The following is a 22,204-nucleotide window of genomic DNA, read 5'->3' as shown; positions in this document are numbered from 1 at the left end:
TATAGGGACTTCAAGTTGGGCAAAGATTTCCTCCCTCCCTCCCTCCCTCTGTCCCCCTTCCCTCCCCTCTTCTCCCCCCCCCCCTTCTCCTCTCCTCTTTCTTTTTTTCCTTTCTTTTCTTTCTTTCCCTGGGTCTCCCTTTGTCACCCAGGCTGAAGTGCAGTGGCAGAATCATAGCTCACTGCAGCCTCAAATACCTGGGCGCAAGCAATCTTCCTGCCTCATCCTCTAGAGTAGCTGGGACTACAGGCACATGCTATCACGCCTGGCTAATTTAAAAAAAAAAAAAAAAAAATTTTTTTTTTTTTTTTTTTTTTTTGGAGAGACGGGTCTTGCTATATTGCCCGTGTTGATCTTGAACTCCTGGCCCAAGCAGTCCTGCTACCTCGGCCTCCCAAAGTGTTGGGATTACAGGTGTGAGCCACCATGCCTGGCAGAGAGATTTCTTAAATAAGACATAAAAAGCACACACTAAATAAGAAAAAAATTGATAAATTGGACTTCATCTAAGTTGAGGATTTTTGTTCTTGCAAAGACATTAATAAGAAACTATAAGGATAAGCTACAGACTGAAAGAAAGAATTTGCCAAGCATCTATCTGATGAAAGATTTGTATCTGGGATATATGGAGAGGTCTTACACCAATAATAAGAAAACAACCCAATTTAGAAATGAGCAACATATTTTGAGAGACATGTCAGCAAAGGAGAGATGGAGTGGCCAATGAATCCCTGAAAAATGCAAATTAATAATGACATCATTAGTCATCAGGGAAATGCAAATTAAAGACCATCCTGAGATACCACTTCACACCCACTACAATGGCTAAGATTAAAATGACTCACAATACGAAGTGTCAGTGAGGATGTGGAACAGCTGCAACTCTCTGACATCACTGATGGAAGTGAAAAATGGTATACCACTTCAGAAAACAGCTTGGTAGCTTTTTTTTTTTTTTTTTTTTTTGAGGCAGAATCTCACTCTTTGCCCAGGCTGGAGTGCAGTGGCCCCATCTTGGCTCACTGCAACCTCCGCCTCGCGGGTTCAAGCGATTCTTCTGCCTCAGCCTCCTGAATAGCTGGAATTACAGGCACCCACCACCACGCCCAGCTAATTTCTGTATTTTTAGTAGAGACGGGGTTTCGCCATATTGGCCCGGCTGATCTCAAACTCCTGACCTCGTGATCCACCCGCCTCAGCCTCCCAAAGTGCTGGGATTACAGGTGTGAGCCACCACGCCCGGCCTTGGCAGCTTTTTAAAATATTACATACACTCACAATATGACCTAGTGGTTCCACTCCTAGGTGTTCAACCAAGAGAAATAAAACCTATGTCCACTGGAAAACTTGTATGTGGATATTCATGGCAGCTTTATTCAAAGGACTTCACTGACTGTCAGCTGAAGAATTGGTAAACAGCTGTGGTATATCTCAGCAATGGAAATGAATGAACTGATGGCACATACAGCAATGCCAGTGAAAAGGTTTGATGCTCAGTGAAAGAAAGCCAGACCAAAAGACTACATGGTAAATGATTCCATTTATGTGACATTCTTGAAAGCAAGACAAAGTTAATAGGAGCCAGAGGGTGGTGTGGTGGGACTACCCAGAAAGGGACACTAGGGAATTTTTGAGGGTGATCAAATTGTTTTATAAAGTGATTGCTGCGGTTGTTGCAAACTGTATACATTTATTAAATTGAACTGTACATTTAAAAGAGGTGAATTGTGATGATGTAAAATTTTTTCTCAAAGAATGCATAAAAATACTATCACAGAAGTAAAATCAAACATCAATTACTTTAATAAATGTAAATGCTTTAAACTCTTCCATTACTGGATAACAACTTTAATTCTTGGTTAAATAGCAATATGGTGTATGTTAATTTTAGACTAAATCAAATACAATAAAATATAATCAGGTAAAACTAATAATTTTAAATTGGTAAGTTTAATACCCATAAGAGGATAGAATAGCCAAGTTATTTTCCAAGTAGAAAACTTCCAGATATACTAAGCAAAAAACAAAAATTGATAGAAATATATGTTGGGAGAGCTTTGGCCACAGAAAAGAAAGATGAATCATCTTGTTAATGACAGAAATGATTTTTAAAACATAATATCAATAGTTATTGAACTGCCTATCATATGGAATAAAAATGAGTGAAGTGTTTATCAAAAAAATTACACAAATGATAGATACTATGGCACAAGAAAACCTCATTAAATTCCATACCATAAAAATTACACAGGCCCTACTCTTGACCACAGTGCAGCAGAACTACATATCAGAAACAAACTTTTAAATGGGAAATTCAAACTTCTTGGAAAGTAGAGGAGGGTAAAGAATCTTCCTAAATGCTATTTAATCCAAAAGGATATAAAAACTAAAATTATAGTCTGTTTTGGTATCAACAGAAGAGGAACATTTCACAGTAAAGTTTATGGAATGTGCCCAAAGCTGTCACTGGAGATATTTTAATAGCCTCCACTTCTTTCATTATTCAAAAACAAAGGTAATGATAAATGAATCTTACATTTCATGCGGTAATTGAAATATGAACAATGGTGTGTCCCTAAGGAAAGCAGAAGGGAAGTGAAGTTCACAGCAGAAGTCTGTGAAGTAAGAAAAATAATAAACAGAAAACTAAACAAATATTAATTTTCATTAATTTAAATTAATTAAAATATTAATTTTTAATTAATTAATTTCCATAGATAAGAAGATGGCAAACCTCTGGTAAATTTAATAAAACAATGGAGGAAATATTAATAAACAGAACAATGAGTAAAGGTATACAACAATATAAATTTGAAAAATGGTAATCAAAATCAATAATAGCCAACATTTACTTGTCACTTATCATGTATCAGACATAGTACTAAACATTTAGTGTTATCTCATTGAAATCTCATGACAGATCCTTGAAATTAGTGCTGTGATAATCTTTTACAGAGGAGGAACCTGAGAGTAGAGGCAGCTAGACCAAGACTTCTTAGCTGTGGAGTGGTGGAAACAAGAACTGAGCCCTGCAGCCTAGCCCTGGGCCCTAGCCTTTCCTCCTTACTTACTACAGTTGAACTCTATGGGAAATTCCATGCAGATTTATGAAAGCCTGGAGGTGTAATGTTGTATTTGCCTGGAAGAAGATTTGCATTTATTGCGGCCAGTCGCCTGAGGCCCTGTCAGTCCTAATCGCTTTGAATTAAATTCTGCATTTGAGGTCTGTCAGACACCAGATAGCTTGAGTCCAGACAACACACCACTGTGTGATCCATCTTGAGGGTGCTAATTCTCAAGGAAGGCCTGCCACCCCCACCTTAGTAGTCATCCAGATAAAAATCAGTGTGTTTTCTGTTCCTCCCTTCTGTGTGTGGGGGGTTTGTTTCTAAATCACCTTTATACTAAGAGTGTAGGATTCGGGTCCTAACTTTATACAAAGGTTCTCTCTCTGACTCCCTCTTAAGCCAAGTCATGGGCCTCATCTTCTCCCTCCTGCACCCTCACAGCAGTGAAAGCAGAAGGTCAAGAGCCATTCCCCTCAAAGCAATACTGAATTTCAGGGATTACTTATATTCTAATTTTCCAACTTGGACTTGCTTTTAATTTTTGTAGTTTTGCTTTGATGCCAATTTAAATTTTATATGCGCGCGCACACACACACACACACGCACACATATATGTTCTTTGTTAACTTTTCAAAATGTTTTCACTGTGAGGGTTTTGAGGTTATCTAGTTCACTATGTTACCTGAAATAGGAATCTCCCTTCCCCATCTTTCTTCTAGAGCTCAGTTAACATCTCAAGGAAAGTGTTCTGGGCCTGGCATTCTGTTCAAATTTGGGTTCCCCTTCTATAGGTTATCTTTCCACCTGTTACTTCATTTTCTATGACATCGATCCTCGTGTACTTATTTGTTAAATACCTTTGATGCATGGGTATTGGTGGATGTATGTCTCACTTGCCACTGCAGTGTGGAGCCTACGTGGATGGACCCCTCAGCTCTTCTTTCTGCTTCCCAGTTCTTAGCATGTGCTTGCTCATAGTTGGCTCTAACCAGGTGTTTGAATGAAGAAGTCTTGGTAAGAATTTTGAGGCTGTTTCATTCAGCACGGAGGATTTCCAGTAACGTTATTTTATCTGCCGGGAACATAAAAAGAGAAGGCCGATAACTTAAGTTCTGGGTATCCATGGTCTCTTGCTCAAGAAAGAATTTCCAACCTGTAGAGAATGAATGGATTTTCCAACAAAAGGCATTAATGTGGTTGAGGATTTGGGAAGTGATCAAATAGGATATCACCAGATTAAAAAAATAAATTTTGTATTGATTGAAAGCTTGAATTTAAAAACAGAAACATTCAACAAAACTAGAAGAAAAATATGAAAATGTTGGTCTAAGAAGGAGGAAGGTTTGTGTGTGCCTAAGGAAAATGAAAAAAAAATCTTAAAGGAAAACTCCAGTAGATTTGATTAATTGCAATGGAAAAAATCAAGGGGAAATTCTGAATAAACTGAAACAAAATTAAAGGACAAGTGATAAATTGGAAAAATTGTACTTGAAACAGATATAGCATGTAATACATAAAGAGCTGTTGCAGATAAATAGGAAATACAGACCCGCAGAAAAATGGGTAAAGAATAAGAATAAGGGAACTCGCAAAAAAATGCAAATGGTAAAAATATACAAATATATTCAAAGAAAGAAGAAAATAAGATTTTATATAGGAGTCTTTAAAATTTTTTTATTACTTATTAATGGGAAGTATCTATGAGGGCCAACCCTTCTTAAATTGTCTATTGTAAGTCAACATCAGAATATCCTTTTTGGATATTTTGGCAATATCAAGATTCTTAAAAATTATATACAGGTTCTGTGATGCAGAAATTCTTTGCTCCAAGGAAATAAAGGTGGAATCAAAGGATTTTCATCATGGTATTATTTGTTTGCAATAGTAAATCTTAGACACAACCTAAATCCCAACATTCATGAAAGGGTAAGTAAAGTATGGTACATCATTGAAATAAGATAGTTGAAGCTTTTCCAAATCATTTTTAAATAACATTTCATTGATTTAATAGCAACGTTGAATGTTGCTTCAATAAGTGGAAAGGGAAATACTCATGATGTAATATTAAGTTTAAAATAAGACACAAAACTAGTTCCCTTCAAAGTTTAAAGATGTCTGTGTAGTTATATAATTATTTACAAAGGCAGATCATATGACAGTGTTTAATATGTTACCTCTGGGTACATGTATTCTAGTTTTCTCGTTTTCATTGCATTTTGCAGACTTTCTGTACTAGCACAATTTTTAAAACTATATTTTTCTCTCGACTATGAAAGGAGCAGAGGGAGGGAAGGAAAGAGAGGGTCATTAATGACTTCACATAGATAATGGGAATAGTAACCTTGTTGTTCTCGGCCGGGCGCGGTGGCTCACGCCTGTAATCCCAGCACTTTGGGAGGCTGAGGTGGGCGAATCATGAGGTCAGGAGATTGAGACCATCCTGGCTAACATGGTGAAACCCCATCTCTACTAAAAATACAAAAAATTAGCCGGGCGTGGTGGTGGGCACCTGTAGTCCCAGCTACTCGGGAGGCTGAGGCAGGAGAATGGCGTGAACCCAGGAGGCGGAGCTTACCGTGTGCCGAGATCGTGCCACTGCACTCCAGCCTGGGCGACAGAGCAAGAGTCCGTCTGAAAAAAAAAAAAAAAAAAAAACCGTGTTGTTCTCCCTGTTTGGGGGCAGCATGGCGTATTCACAGGTGTAAGGGTGCAGCATACCGCGGGGTTTGGCTCACCTGCTTATGACTTGTGACTATCATGGGTGTCATTGTCTCTGTAAGAAGGACTTGCAAGGGATAATCCAGGTAGAAGAGCACCCACAAAGTTATAGAGGCTTTGTGGGCATGTGAGCGCCTACCCTTTTTACTTAGGTCATTTTGGAGGTGTCTTTTGGGAACACGTAAAGAGTAACATCAGGTTTTCCAAGCCAGCTGGTTTCCCTGTGCTACTGAAAAAAATGAAAATGAAAACTGGCAGTGCATCCATCTTAATCCTGAAGGAACTGGGACCTTCCCCACGTACTTAACTAGGTGACTCAGAAAATCCTAACGTGATCCAACCCAAACTCCAAACTGGCTAACTTAGAAGTAACAGATGAAAAAGAGAGAGTGGGCCGGGTGCAGTGGCTCACACCTGTAATCCCAGCACTTTGGGAGGCCGAGGCAGGTGGATCGTTTGAGGTTGGGAGTTTGAGACCAGCCTGGCCAACATGGTGAAACTCTGTCTCTACTAAAAATACAAAAATAAGCCAGGCGTGGTGAGCATGAAGGAACCTAATGGGGAGAGGTCACGAAAGACTCACTTTACATCCCTTTGTGCAGCTACAGTGATTTTCCTCCCTGCATTACCTGTGTGATCAGTTTCCTGATCTTTTATGTTGTGATGTAATATATAACCTGAGTAAAGTGCCTTAAACAATCTACTAATTTTGTGTCAAATATCAAGAAGCCCTTTGATTGGCAGTTCCAAGAGTGGTGGTTATTATCTTGGGAATTTCCATGGGCTCATCATGGTCGAGGGGTGAGAATAAATCCAGAAGTCTGCTGCCTACAGGACTGTAGATGGGAAGAGGGAAGGCAACCTTATTCTCGTATGCACTCTCTCTCTCATTACCAAACAGGGAATCTTCTCCCCCAGATTTCCTAGGAGACTTTGCTTCATGTACATTGGCCAAGATGGTGTCTCAGGCCCATGACCTGTCTTCAGGGAAGACTGAAAAAGTGATGATTCTTTGTGCCTTTGCCTGTGTGTGTGTTTCTGTGTGTGTCTCAGTGTGTGTGTCTGTGTGTTTTCAGCCTTCTCAGTAGGGAATCTGAAGTGTAGCTCTCTGGATAGGCAACCAAAAGAATCTCCCCCGTTTCCTTTGTAGGTTTGTTGTGAGAAGAAAATGCTTATCTCAGAAGCAGGAATAACTAATGTATATAAGTGAGTTTCTCTCTCCTCTCACACTCCTTTTTCTGTGGTGTTTGTTTGTTTGTTTTGTTTGTTTTTTATTGAGACGAAGTCTTGCTGTGTCACCCAGGCTGGAATGCAGTGGTGCGATCTCAGCTCACTGCAACCTCCACCTCCCAGATTCAAGCTATTCTCATGCCTCAGCCTCTGGAGCAGCTGGGATTACAGGCGCGCATCACCATGCCTGGCTAATTTTTGTATTTTTAGTAGAGACAGAGTTTCACCATGTTGGCCAGGCTGGTCTCAAACTCCTGACCTCAAGTGATCTGCCAGCCTCAGCCTCCCAAAGTGCTGGGATTACAGGCATGAGCCAATGTGCCCAGCCACTTTCTCTTTTTCATCTGTGACTTCTAAGCCAGTTTGGAGTTTGGGTTGGATCATGTTAGGATTTTCCGAGACACCCAGTACGTACGTGGGGAAGGTCCCGCTTCCTTCAAGATTAAGATGGATGGACTGCCAGCTGAGTTTTCATTTTTTTTTTCAGTAGCACAGGGAAACCAGCTGGCTTGGAAAACCTGATGTTAACTCTATTTAATAGGTAGCTGAATTCTCATCTGATTAGGAGGAAACAACGCAGGTCTGTACCTAGATACAAATCAGTCAGTGGATAAGGATTTGCTGAATGCACACTGTTCCAGAATACAGATGAGGAAAAGCTCACGTCTTCTCCAAGAATTTAGTGAAAACTAATGAAATAGGGAAGAGTGTCGTACCAATCAGTTACCAGCTGGATAGTCAGGGATGACTTCACAGAAAAAGGGGAACCCTGAGCCGAGCCTTGGGGGCCACTGTGATTTCCAGGAGTGGGGGGGAAGTGTGGTGTTCCCATGCTAGGTACATCATTGTCAAGAACACAGAAGCTTCGAGGAGGAGGTGAAGAGGAGGCATAAGAGCATTTTATCTTGCTCTTTGAGTTAATGACAGGCTTTCGTTGCCCAAAGAAGAGAATACTTTTTCCCAAGCAAAACTCCTTTACCTGCTTTTTATCTGCTCAGCTTAGCTATAAAAGTTAATACTCTTATTAAACTTTTTCTATTAGAAAGGAAAGAAATGCACTTCTTTTCTCTGCCTGACACTTCCTTCTCTTTTTCACTTATGAAGGGCATACCTTTTTGATAATTGAGGAAACTAATAAACCAGATCTCAAACTAACATCCAGGACTGGTCAGGATGCCCACAGCAGGGAAAGTTGGGCCAATTTTTATCTCTGAGGTTTCAGTATCAGTATAGTCAGTATGTCCACATTTTGATTAAAAGAAAGCAAATAAATGGAATGCCTATGTATGTGTCTTGGAAAGTGCTAAGGGAGTTTCCAAGGTAAAAATAGTAACTATCTATCACAAAGTGTGTTCTTATGGGGGAGATATGTGTGTACTGAAGTGCATTACTGAAGGGATGGACAAGGCGAGGGAAGCACACTTCATACTGGATGGGGGGGACCCAACTGTCCTTATATTTGGAAAATTGAACTTTCATTTTACAGTGTACAGAATCCATTTTAAAATCAATGTCCCTGACCTATTCAGTGGGCTCAGGGGCAGAAGATGGAGCTGAATGGGATAGGCGTTGTAAAATTTCTTTCCGAGGTTCTAATTTTCTTATTTATCGGGTAACTTGCAACAGGTTGCCAGCTATATACCTTGAGAGGCATTGATTGCTACTAAGTCCAAAACCCTGACCTTAAGGTTTTCAAGTCCAGTGACCTAGTGACAATATGGATCCTGAGGGCAGGTATCTTGGTAGATGAGCAGAAAATCAAGAGATAAAATTGATTTATTTTCTCCAGACTTAATATTTTGCCCTGTGATGGTTCTCAAAAAGAAGGTGTTTTGGTGAAAAACTACCTCCATGCACTGCCTTCATCCTGTGGAGGTGACTGCGTTGAGAGGCAGATTCATTTTTACAGCTGACTTGACAGGGAGGGTTTGACATGGTGGCTGTGACAGAAAGGTAGATCTGGGATGTGGGGGAGAGGGATCATGTCTAGCTCCTAGAATTCTGGAACAAGCTGGTGGGTGCGTGGTGGTAGGAAGATGGAGAAAACTGAGGAAGGATTGAGCTTTAGCAGGAAGAGCAAGAGTCCTATTTGTCATCTAGACAGGGTATAATATGTGTGACTGGAGCTGTCCAAGGTAGACATGTGCTCATACTTAATGTGGTTTGTTTCCCCTGAATAATAACATAGTACAGTATCAGCAGGGGGCACAAATGCCCATTCTTTAAGCATCCTGTAAAGAGGTGTTCCTGGTTGAAAGCACAGCCAGGTACACCTTGGAGCTACTATCTAGCTGAAGGAATTCACTCTCCTCTTCTTTTTGTACACGACAAGCATGAGGGTGCTCTTGACCTAGTGAAGTTAACATTTGGGCTCAGATGCCAAGAGTCTGAACTTTGGTGGAAGTATTTAGGGGAATGCTGAGTAACATCAGCTGTCCAGCACCTGGAGCTTGGAGCCCTTGGTTCATTGTGAAGTTGGGTTTTGGATGAGGCGTACCTGCTGGGTGGCCAAGGTGCCTAGGTACAGTGGAAAGGCGTAATCCCTCTTGTTGAGAGAATGGCAGCCAATGGCTAGTTCATTGCCTTCAGCCAAGAGAGATGTCCCTGAATCAGTCACTGGACAATCTTGCTTATCTAAACTTTATATTCTTTCATGTATAAGTCTCATTCAATTCTCTCATATGTAGGGGTTAAAGAGTTGTCACTTTTCTTTCTTTAAAGATTCTGAGGACTTCAAACTCATCTTTTTTCCTCTTTCAAGGTCTTTCCTACTTCCAGATAATGCAGTGTTTTCCATTAGGTCAAAACTTAGACAAAATGTGTACTCTCATGTACCAGGACAAAGACTCTTCATCCACATCCACTTTTTTCTGAGTTTCAGCTGGTACTTCTGAGCAAGGTGCCTCAACCTTAGCACTCATGATGTTCTGGGCCAGATAGTTTTTTGTTGTGGGGGCTGTCCTGTCTGAGGATGTTGAGTGGCATTCCTTGCCTCTGCCCCCCGGATCCAGTAGCATCCCAATGCCCAAGTCATGACAACCAAAAGTGTCTCCAAGTATTGCCAAGGGTCCTTTGGGGGCAAAATTGCCCTTCATATTAGAAACTGACACAATTGGGGTGACTCCACGCTCTAAGCAGGTGCTGACTGTGAAGGTGATGGGATAGAAAATGGAAGCACTAAAGTCAGAGGCCAGTCCAATGGATTTGTGTCGTTTTATTCCCAGCCATGTGAAGCGTTAAGATGTATCTATCACTTGGTGACCCCATGGTGATGTCCATTCATTACTCTCTTTCCTCATTTGGGACACTGATGGGTCAGATTTTTTTTTTTTTTTTTTTTTTTTTTTTGAGACGGAGTCTCACTCTGTCACCCAGACTGGAGTGCAATGGCACAATCTCGGCTCACTACAACCTCTGCCTCCCGGGTTCAAGCGATTCTCCTGCCTCAGCTTCCTGAGTAGCTGGGATTACAGGCACGTGCCACCATCCCTGGCTAATTTTTGTATTTTTACTAGAGATGGGGTTTCACCATGTTGGTCAGGCTGGTCTTGAGCTCTTGACCTCGTGATCTGCCCACCTCAGCCTCCCAAAGTGCTGGGATTACAGGTTTGAGCCACCGTGCCCAGTCAGATTCTGTCTGTCTTCTAACTGAAGCATGGAAAACAAGCCAGGTCAACAAAATAACTTTATTTATTTCTAAACAAAGTTTCTTTGGATAGGAAACTTGGAAACATTTCAAGTTTTCATCCCTGGTTGTACCATTTCACCGAGCTGATTTTAGGAAAAGGTGCACAAAGGTATCAAAATGTGAATTTTCTTGCTGAGAACAGTACGTGGTGCTTCACAGTCTCTTAATTCCATCTGTTTCCCATGATAAAGTTCCAGCATTAGGTACTGGTGTTAGGAGGCCCTCCACATTATGACAGTGATTTTCCTGAAGGTCAGAAGGGGCAAATTTTAACTCTCCCACTTACTAGCAGTGCAATGTGAGACAATGATGTTTCTAAGTCTTAGTTTCCTACGTGTAAAATAGAGATATGAATCCCTTACTTGCTTAATTCACAAACTTATTTCAAGCATCCAATGAAATAATAGATGGAAAATTTCATTGAAAATGAGAAAATGCTGCACATGCATTCTTATTACTCTTATCATCATCATCATCCTTCCTGTTATCATTTTTGAAAGATGGACGTCTTACAAACTGACCGGTTATGTATGCTTTTGTATACTCAACTCCCTTGGCTAAAAACTCATCTAACTAGAATATTTTCACTGGATTTAACCACTCAGCCAGGCTGAATTCAAGAACCCCAGTGGGTTTTAAATCTGCTCACTACTGGCTAAATAACATGTTTGAAGAGAAAATAGCAAGCAATGATCAACATCTTATTCAGAGGCATAATAGCACTGCTGAAACTCCCCTTTCTCATCCCCTGTTATTATTAATGTGCTGCTATTACTTATTGTACATTATGTCCCAGAGTGTGTGTATTGCCCTTACATTGTATATATACATAAGTCCCACCCTCCAAAACCAGCCGTTATAAAGGAGAGAAAATCACAACTGATGACATGTGGTAAAGGACTAGCGTCTCGAGCTCACTCACTGTGATCAGGCCTTTATTCCACCTGTCACATAATGAAATATTTCTTCCTTCTTGATTCAGAATGAACCAGCAGCTCGATTCTGTCAGGTCCTCTGCTGGGTATTTTCCTGTACATCATCCCATTTTCAGGCTGACAGAGCAATAGGTGGCCTTGTGTCTGCTTTTTTTTTTTTTCTTTTTTTTGTGACAGTTTCATTCTTGTTGCCTAGGCTGGAGTGCAGTGGTGCGATCTCGACTCACCGCAACCTCCGCCACCTGGGTTCAAGCGATTCTCCTGCCTCAGCCTCCCAAGTAACTGGGATTACAGGCATGCACCACCATGCCTGGCTAATTTTGTATTTGTAGTAGAGATGGGATTTCTCCGTGTTGGTCAGGGTGGTCTCAAACTCCCGAGCTCAGGTGATCTGCCCACCTTGGCCTCCCAAAGTGTTGGAATTACAGGCGTGAGCCACTGCGCCCGGCCGCCTTGTGTCTGCTTTACAGATGCAAAACCTGAAATTCAGAGAAGGGAATTGACCACACTCCAGCTTGTATTGAAGACAGTGCTTGTGCCATCATTCCATGTTGCTTCCAGATCAAGGACGCTTAAATATTCCCAGGGGATTAAAAAATATGTGTACTATGTAGGAACTCAGCAATTCTGTGCAAACAGAAAATAAAGTTACAGAGCTGTGCTATTAAGTTGGGTCTTGATCTTCCCCAGTTAGAATTAATTGATTGGCTCACTTCCCAATTGTTGTGTACCTCAGGCTTGATTGCACCTAAGAATCACTTGGTACTGTTGGTAACACAAAACAACACCACCAAAACAATGCTAGGGGCCACTCTGGATGACACTTTAGCATGGCTTGTGTTCCAAACCCAAACAAGCAGCAATGCCAGGCCCTACCACTAGATGTCATAGTTTAGTTTTTCTGGGGTAGGCCCAGTAGTGCGCCCATGTAATTCCAAAGTGTGGCCAGCCCTGGGCTGGGGCTGCAGCAGGTCTTTATCAGTGTCCTGAAGGAGGACATCCAGGCTCCACTTGGCTCCTGCTCAGGACCCTCCGTAATGTACAAATGCTAGCCGTTAGTTTTAGAAGGCTGAGACTTTCCCTGGCACACTGTATTAGTCCGTTTTCATGGTGCTGATAAAGATATACCCGAGACTGGGCAATTTACAAAAGAAAGAGATTTAACTGGACTTAAAATTCCCCGTGGCTGGGGATGCCTCACAATCATGGTGGAAGGCAAGGAGGAGCAAGTCCCATCTTACATGGATGGCAGCAGGCAAAGAGAGAGCTTGTGCAGGGGAACTCCTCTTTTTAAAACCATCAGATCTCATGAGACTTACTCACTGTCACAAGAACAGCACGGGAAAGACTTGCCCCCATGATTCAATTACCTCCCACCAGGTCCCTTCCACAACACCTGGGAATTCAAAATGAGATTTGGGTGGGGACACAGCCAAACCATATCACACACTCTAAAGTACAGAAGTTAAAAATCCATTGTAACAATCTTCCTGGGTCTGGACATATGTTTCCAAGCTTCCCTTCCTGCTTTGTATTTTGGTGTTAACAGCTTTCTCAGTAGAGCGTTACTGGCCACTTGCAGTCCTTTAGAGATTGGAGAAACATTTGTTCTGAGAAGGTGTATGACTCTATTATAACTGCATTGGAATGTTTGTTACTGCTAACAGTATGAGCTCAATCTAGTAGTCACCTTCGTCTTTCCTGATTTTACTTCCCATTTCTGAGTACAATGAATTTTGCTATGTTCTAAGAATGTTGGTAAGAATTTATATACAGATTTCACTGTGTAATAATCATGTGAGTATCATATTTGAATCAGTTTCCAAAAACGATTAAGGTTTTTGGAAAGAGGCAAATCTGATTTTTAATCCCAGCTCCTATAATTCATTATAATTGGGTGATTTCCTTGATGTCTACATCACACACAGTAATAAAGGTTATTGGGTGAATTAAAAGATACTTGTAAATTGCTTTAGTATACTGTCTGTTACATAGTAAGCATTCAACAAATGCGATTGTTATTATAAACATAATAATATTTTCTCCCATTTAATGGTGATCTTCTAAGAAAGAGGAACATTTTTCATTTACTCCTCTTTCCTTAGTATCTAGTACAGAATTTGGCACACACAATGAGTGTTTAGATAAATGACTCACTTTCGGAATTAGGTGATTTTTTTAAAGGGGATTTAGAGCATTAGGAATTCCTTTGATCAGTAGCCAAATCCCCAAGTGGAAGTAAAGGCACAATGGAATTACCTTGTACTTTGTACCGTCTTCTATAGTACTTTTTAAGGGTGACATTTTTCCCTTCTGCATTCTCATGTATGATAAATTCTAAATCTAGACAGGTTAGACAGCCATCCTCACAATCTGGTTGCCTTGACAACCATCATATTAAACAGTAAAGGCCTGTTGTTGGCGGGGGGAGGTGAATGTCAATATTACCACAGTCTAAATCTTCTGAAGCAGGGCTTGAAGGTCAAGGTTAAAAGTATTCAAAATTGCAATAAGACCTTTGGTTAATGTTTGTTAGATGTATTACAAGAGCTGAGTGAAGCCATCATCTTTTCAGGGTGACCAGTGAAGAGATTCATTTTGGCTGTCAGCCAGAAGACATTTGGACTGCCATTGACAAGGTTTTCCTTTTACTACACCAGGAGACTTTTGCCTTCTATGTGTGGTGAAAGAAAACAGTTTTTAAACCAATCAGAAATTAATAAAGGGACAACTCTGGATCATCCTCCTCAACTCTCTTTGCCTGCTTGTAAGTTGCTGTCCGTGTGTTTAAACTCACCTGCAAGGTATATCTCCGCAGCTAGTAACAGAGATTGTCACAGGCAAGGGTGTCACCTACAAAGTGCTAAAGAGCCCTCTGAAAATGAAAAGCAAAGTGCCTCATTAATGTAGAGCAGTGTGGGGCTTCTTTAATTGCAGCCTATGTGGCTGCCCTTTTTAGATGGCTCCATGGGAAGGCGGAGGTAAGAGTGGAAGAAGGAATGGTTGTGAGAGTGAGAGAAATTGCTCCCCAAATATCCAGATGAACTTGACAACAGAGAAGTGTGTTTTCTGATTCAGCTGCCTTCTGATTAAATTCAGAAAGGCAAGAAAGAACTGTTGGATTCAGCAGAGGCTAAGATCGGGGAGCAGGTTTTTGAGATGTGTATGCGTGTGCTTTTGCATACTTCTCTGTTTTGTGGCTATTTTAGTGTTGTATGATCCTGGAGGGTGGTGTTTCTTAACCTCTTTTTAAACATTATCACTCCCCTCTCCTATGTGCCTTTTTATACTTTTTATTTCCCTGATTAAACCTCTAACATGAGATTTTAATACCAAACCATTGGAATATCTTATTTTTTTTTTTGATCCCCACAAGAACCAACTTTTGTGTCTGTTAAGAATGCATGCAATAGAGTAAATTTATGGTAACAGAAACGAAGTCTTTTTTTCCACTTGCGTTTAATAGCAGAGTGATTATCTCTCTTCTTAGCACTTTGAACAGGAATGAAATATAACTAAATACACCACGCATACATAGTCACCTATCTATATCTGTGGGTTCTGTATTCTTGGGTTCAACCCACCAAGACTTGACAGTATTCAGGGGAAAAGAATAGATGGGTTACACCTGAACTGAACATTTATGGATATTTATTTTCTTTTCAATATTCTCTAAACAATACTGTATAACAGCCATTTACATCGTATTTACATTGCATTAGGTATTAAGAAGCACTCTAGGGATGATTTAAAGTATATGGGAGGATATACCTCGGTTATATGCAAATACTACACTATTTTATATCAGGGAACTTGTGCACCTGAGGATTTTGGTATCCTTGAGGGTGCTGGAACCAGTCCTCCACAGATAGAGAGGGTATGTATACACACACATGTTTATCCATGTGCTTTCGCGGTGATATCTGTATATATGAGCATATTCACATACATAGGAAGACTACAGATAGACAGGTTATGGCATACCCTGATAAAGCACCGTGTCATCTAACTTAAAACTAGAACAATAGCACCAAAGCCACCTGGATATCTTCACCATCCCATGCCCCACCTCCCTCACTCCCACCTCCTATCAGGGTAAACCACCACCCTGACAGCTGTGACCATCCTTTCTGAAATTATTTGTTATGTCTCCCCAAACTGCACTGTTATTTCCTCAAAGCAATCATCTGGCACAGAGCTTTACACTTAGAAGTCGCTGAAGTGTTGAATGAATGAATGAACGAATGATGAATGAACGAAGCAGGTGCATCAGTATATCCCCATCAGAAGCAATGGTTCTCAATAAGTGTTGTCTGTGTAAATGCATTGTTTCACTTTTTCAAAACTATTCATTGAGTGCCTTCTATGTGTCAGACACTGTGCTAAGTCTACATACATAAATACATACTGTGCACGGTAATAAGAAGAATTGCAGCTTCTAAAAATATTAAGATCAGGCTACGCAGCAGCTAATGCAATTTTCTCCTCAGTGCATTGAAAAATCTATTAGTGAAGAAGGCAGCTATATTTCAGGAAATTAAACCACTGTAACAGTCCAGTTCACAAATCAGAATTCCCAGTGCTTTGAAATGCTCCATTTCATAACATAAAGTACTGAAGGATGTTCAGGCAATCTGTAAATGCTCCAGTGACCAATCCCCTCAAGCTTCGCAAAGCTAAATAGAGGATGCTTCTTGCTGGGCGATGAGAGAGGAAGGGGTTTTGTGCCACCGATAGGAGGAGGGACGCGTCTGTAGATCCACGATCACATTCCCCTTGGTTCACTTCTCCTTTGTCATCATTCTGGAATTATTTATGTTTGCAGAAGATGGTTGCTTAGTAGACTTCTGAATAATGAGCATTTTTAGGGGCAAGCCAGCTAATCTTATTTTGGGCTAGGGTTGTATGTCTCAATAAATGTTCATTGATGCTTACGGGAGATTGCTGTCACCTGCAAAGACCAGCTTCCAGGCTCTCTCAACATTTCCTTCTAAGTTGCTAATATAAGAAGGCATGAAATATGTAATTCAGTTCTCCTGTTGATGCTGGTTACTAAGAATTTTGCTGTAGCTGACCTAGAGCTGCTTGTATTTAAACAGGACTTCTAAATTTAAAAAGAAGTACAGCCAAGAAGCCTTCCTGGCCTCACTGTCATAAACTGCCTATGAGGTATAGAGATAGCTAAAGAACTCCTGATCTTACATCAGCACTTTCTTTTATTAATATTTGAGAAAGGTCTTCCCTTCCCATAAATCCAACAAAGTATTAGTTTCAGGTGGGGCACTTAAGCTTGGGGCTATCTTATGACTTGTTTCTGAACAATAAGTTGGTTGTTGATCCAGTGTAAATGATTCAGCCAAGAAGACCTTGAGAAATAGCATTTTCTTTGTCTCCTAACTTGGTGTTTCTTAGAGGGTAATCTATGGAGACTTGCTTTTGAATCACCCGGGGTGCTGGTTTTAAAATACGGATTTCTAGGCCCTACCACAAATCTAATGAATTGTAACCTCTCAATAGGATCCTGGGAATCTAGATTTTCACCAGGCTTCCTCCAAGGTTCTGATGCCTCTCAGCTGCCTTCTGTTAATCTTTCCTCCATAAATCATTAGAGTATATTCCAAAAATACAGATGAGATCACATCTCTTAGCTCATGAAACCCCTTTTGTTTTTCCCACTGTCTCTGGGATATTATCCAGTGCTCTTTTGCATGGCATATGGTCCTGGTCTTCTCCAACATTTGATCCTGTCCTACCTTTCCATATCCATCTCTATCATTTTCAACTCTAAGCTTTTTCATGAAGTGTATCAGACTATAGTTATTTTACACACACACACACACACACACACAATTGTTTATATCTCTGTGCCTTCTTTGTCCTATCATGCTTTTCTCCCAATATTTGAGAATCTCAATTTTCAACCCATTTTTCAAGACCAGATTTAAGGTTTATTTCCTCCAGACATCTCTATCTGATTGTTGTCCCTCCTTTCTTATCACTCCCCTTTAATTGTCCTTCTACTGGACCACTGCTATACATATCTCAACCAACCAAGGGCTGAAAACACTTGAAAAAAAAATAGATGGTTGCATCTATATTGAACATGTACAGAGTTTTTTGTTGTCATTCCCAAAACAATACAGTATAACAACTGTTTACATAATTTTTACATTGTATTAGGTGTTATAAGTAATCTAGAGATGATTTAAAGTATACAGGAGGATGTGCATAGGTTATATGCAATAGGGCACCATTTTATATCAGAGACTTGAGCATCTTTGGATTTTGATCTCCAAAAGGGGTCGTGTAACTAATACCCCACAGACTCCGAGGATGGCTGTACTTGGAATTTATCACAGTCCAGTTCATAACATTCTATAATTACAGATGTGGTAGCCAGTTTCCAAGATGACACCCAGTAATTCCCACCTCCTAGCATTCATTCACTCCCGTGTCTAGTCCCTTCCCACATTGCATAAATTTACCTATATAACCGATAAGATGTTGCAGGAATGATGCCATGTTACTTCTGAGGCCAAGTCTTCAAGATAACCTTGCCTCCACCTTGCTGTCTTTGGGACCACTCACTTCGGGGGAAGCCAGCTAGCATGTTGTAAAGACTCTCAAGCAGACTTCTGGAGTGGCAAAAACGTGAGCCTTCTTATTGACAGCTGGCATCAACTGCCAGGCATGTATGTGGGAGCCAGCATAGAATTAGATCTTACATCCCAGAGCAAGTATTCCGATGACTGCAACCTCATGAGGAATCCTAAGAACCACCCAGCGAATGTACTCTGAGATTCCTGACACACACAAACCATTTGAGTTAATAAATAACTGGTGCTGTTTTAAGCTGCTGCATTTTGAGGTAACTTGCGCAGTCATGGATACTGAATATCCACTAGACCATGGACTCCTTGAGAACGTCAGCCATGTTTCCTTCATCATGGACACTGGTCCCTCGCCTTCCTCAGTACCTGCCCCATATTAAGGTGTTCCATAAATGTCTCATTAAATGATCTCAACTGAGCTAAACTGGAGTTTCTCTGTGCTGCCAAGGGTGAGTACTCACAAATGCAGATGACTTTTTTTGTTTTGTTTTGAGCAGAGTCTCGCTTTGTTGCCCAGGCTGGAGTGCAGTGGCTCGATCTCGGCTCACTGCAACCCCCACCTCCTGGGTTCAAGTGGTTCTCCTGCCTCAGCCTCCTGAGTAGCTGGGATTACAGGCGCACACCACCATGCCCGGCTAATTTTTGTATTTTTAGTGGAGACGGTGTTTCACCATGTTGGCCAGGCTGGTCTTGAACTCCTGACCTCAGGTGGTCCATCCGCCTCGGCCTACCAAAGTGCTGGGATTACAGGCGTGCAACAGCAGGTGCCTTTAATAGATGTGAATATTGTCTTTTGCTCTTAGTATCATCAGTCCTAATATTAACAGTTAACAATATCCATTGCTTAGATATAGCACCAGAATTTTCACAATCCCATGGAGTATGTGCTGTAAGTAGCCCCAATTTACTGATGAAAACTGAGGTACATAGAGGTTTAACTGCTTGCCTAGAATGACTCAGATAGTGAATGATGGAGCCAGTATTCAAATCCAGTCAGTCAGTCTCCAGACTATGTGTTGTTAACCATTTTATTTTATTTTTATGTATTTAATTTTTTTTGAGACAAAGTCTCACTCTGTCGCCCAGGCTGGAGTGTAGTGGCACAATCTTGGCTCACTGCAACCTCCACCTCCCGGGCTCAAGGGATTCTCCTGACTCAGTCTCCCAAGTAGCTGGGATTACAGGCATGCACCACCATGCCTGGCTAATTTTTGCATTTTTAGTAGAGATGGGGTTGTACCATGTTGGCTGGTCTTGAACTCCTGACCTCAAGTGATCCGCCCACCTTGGCCTCCCAAAGTGCTGGGATTAATGGCGTGTGTCATTTTAAACACTCATATCGAGCCCTGATGTGGCAAGCATTGTGCTAGGCACTTTGACTCTCCTACCTCATTTAATGCTTTTTCAAACCTCATGCAATGTGTAGTGTTTTCTCTATTTTATGGGTGGGGAGCTTGAGACTTAGAGAGGTGACTTTGCCAGGCTGGTTGTGGTAGAGTCAGGATTCAGAATTGGGCCAGCCAGACTCCAAAGCTCGTGCTCATTTCACGATCTTCTTCCAAGGCATCTGCCAGTGTCTCTGTCCCAGCATCTCAAGCCCCGCCCCACTTCTGTTTCTTAACAATTATACTCTGAACATATAGGTTGGTTGCCAAGACAACCACTCAGAAACAACATGAAAGGCAAATGACTTTTCAAACATTCTGCAGCTGGGATGACTTCTTTTTTTAATTTTTTAAAATATGTCAAGGTGATTTGTAATCCACAGCAAAATGTTAATATGGGTAAGCAATCTATTTTGAGCAAAAAATATTTCCAGTATGGCAGAGGAGAGCTTACAGATTACATATATAGTAACGCCTTAGGAAGGAAGCAGGATATACTACTATTACCCTTTTTACAGGTGAGAAAATTAAGCCCTGGAGAGATTTGGAAGCCAGGAATGCCCAGCTCTAAAGACATTGTACCTAATTGTCTGAAAAACTGCTTGGGGAATGAAAATGTGTCTGGAGGGAGGCAGAGGCTCAGTCCTGACCCTGCAGTAAATCAGAAGAGTGAAGAGCACATTGAATAAGCCAGGTCCAGTGGGAAGGGAGGGGAAGAGAGAAACACATCAGTTCAGAGTAGAGTATCTAGGACTGGGGGACTGAAAGTTGAGGTAGGGAAAAGGACCCCCAAACTTTGGGTACTAAATAATAGACAACCCTTAATCTTGGTAGGAGGAGTTTAAATAGGTCAGCCCATATAAAGGTCTTGCCACAATGCCTGACACCCAGCACGTGCTAGGCATATTTTCTATTATTATCTTTACTGGGGTATCTCAATGACTCCTGGAAATCCACATCTTGGAGAAGGAGTGAGCATCATTTCCTGACAAAACCAGCCTCTTTTCCTGTCTTTCCCTTATTTATCAAAGGTCAGAAGTGTGTCATCACCATTGAGACATGGCTTTCCTCCATCCCCTGTGTTTTGGGCAGTCACCTGTAGAGGTGAGGTGTGTCCACTGTCCAGCTCTCTGCCTCCATGCTCATACTGCTAATCTGGTCAACTTCTCTGTGGACCACCTGGCATGAGATATACCCTAGAATCACTTACACCGCCTCATAGATGCTCCCCTTTGGGTCTACCTGGTAATTGGCAGCTTCTTCAAGAAGGCAGATTTCCCTTTGAGAGCATCCCCAACCCCCCAGTTTACATAAAACCCTTAAAACCTGGGGTTGCCTGTGCTCCCTTTATGTAAGTGAATTAGGTGATAATCTTGGGCATGACTGCATTTTTGCTGATTGAAGTTTAGACCATGCTGCTTAGAATTATTAACGGCCATTGCAAGGATAATGATCTGCCTGTTAAAATAAACTAAGTCTCATTTTTATTATCATTTTAATTACATGAACCCTTTGGCGTGTTGATAGTGATGAACAACATGGTGGGATATTACTCTGCCAGGTGTTGACTTCTCTATGGGATGCTCTCGGGAAAATTTGCCTGGTGCCCTCCAGGTTTCCTCAGCCTGCCTTCGAGGGTGCTCTTCTCTCCATTGACCCCATGATGTAAGAAGTTCCTGGTTGGACTGAAGTGTGTTGCGGCATGGAAATGAGATTAATACCAGTGTGGATTGCATGGAGAGACTGCCCCAAAAGGTTGCATGGCTAATCACTCCCACGCACTTTTCCTCCTCCTCAAACCCAAAGTGTGCTGTCCAGTTTTGGAGATCTACCAGAGGGAGGGACTTCGCATTTTCCAGATTTCAGCTTGTGATTTTTTTTTTTTTTTTTTTTTTTTGAAATGGAGTCTCGCTCTATTGCCAGGCTGGAGTGCAGTGGCGCTACCTTGGCTCACTGCAACCTCTCCCTCCTGGGTTCAAGCAATTCTCCTGCCTCAGCCTCCCGAGTAGCTGGGACTGCAGGAGCACGTCACCATGCCCAACTAATTTTTGTATTTTTAGTAGAGACAGGGTTTCACCATGTTGGCCAGGGTGGTCTCGATATCTTGACCTCATGATCCGCCTGCCTCATTTTCTGCAGAAACATAGGACAAGGTGACAAGTGACTTATTTCCCCTGACAAAACCATCTGCATTCCTGACTTCCCCTTTACTTTCAAAGGTACCAGAATTTGCTGCTTTTATCATGCCCCAAATTCTGAGTCATCTGAACTTCGGTATTGCTGACAGGCATTCACTGAGAGAGGAGAAGTGGGCTTAGAGGAGACCTGTTGCTTGCCCCGCATGAGGCTGGATGCTATGCCTTCTCCTGTGAATACTATAACATTGTAGGCGCCCATTTTCCAGATGAGAAAACTAAGACTCAAGGCGGTTAAGTGAGTTACCTGAGGTCACACAGCTCATTAAAAGTAGAACCAGTTCTATAGCCTAGGCTTCAGGGCTCAACAAACTATGCCTCTTCCGTTGTTCTGTCCTGACCCTGGATTTTAGCAATCATGAACACTTCTGCTC

The 22,204-nt window shown here is 41.4% G+C and overlaps 1 protein-coding gene across 14 annotated transcripts in view; it reads left to right on the top strand.

The window, feature by feature from the left end:
• Nucleotides 1-22,204, top strand: part of LARGE1 (LARGE xylosyl- and glucuronyltransferase 1) — an 851,853-nt gene that overhangs the window by 327,839 nt on the left and 501,810 nt on the right. The window contains exon 1 of one of the 14 annotated variants that reach the window (XM_054675922.1): nt 19,897-20,034. The exons of 12 other annotated variants lie outside the window; for them this stretch is intronic. In XM_054675922.1, coding sequence (XP_054531897.1) covers nt 20,023-20,034 — 12 coding nt within the window. In that variant the 5' untranslated portion in view covers nt 19,897-20,022. Of the gene's footprint in view, nt 1-19,896; nt 20,154-22,204 lie in introns of those variants that run through there. One more of the 14 variants, XM_054675921.2, reaches the window with a different exon arrangement.

The sequence above is a fragment of the Pan troglodytes genome, chromosome 23 (genome assembly GCF_028858775.2).
Source record: "Pan troglodytes isolate AG18354 chromosome 23, NHGRI_mPanTro3-v2.0_pri, whole genome shotgun sequence".
Lineage (NCBI taxonomy): Eukaryota > Metazoa > Chordata > Mammalia > Primates > Hominidae > Pan > Pan troglodytes.
The sequence above is the reverse complement of the archived record's forward strand: the minus strand, read 5'-3'. Positions and strand labels throughout refer to the sequence as shown.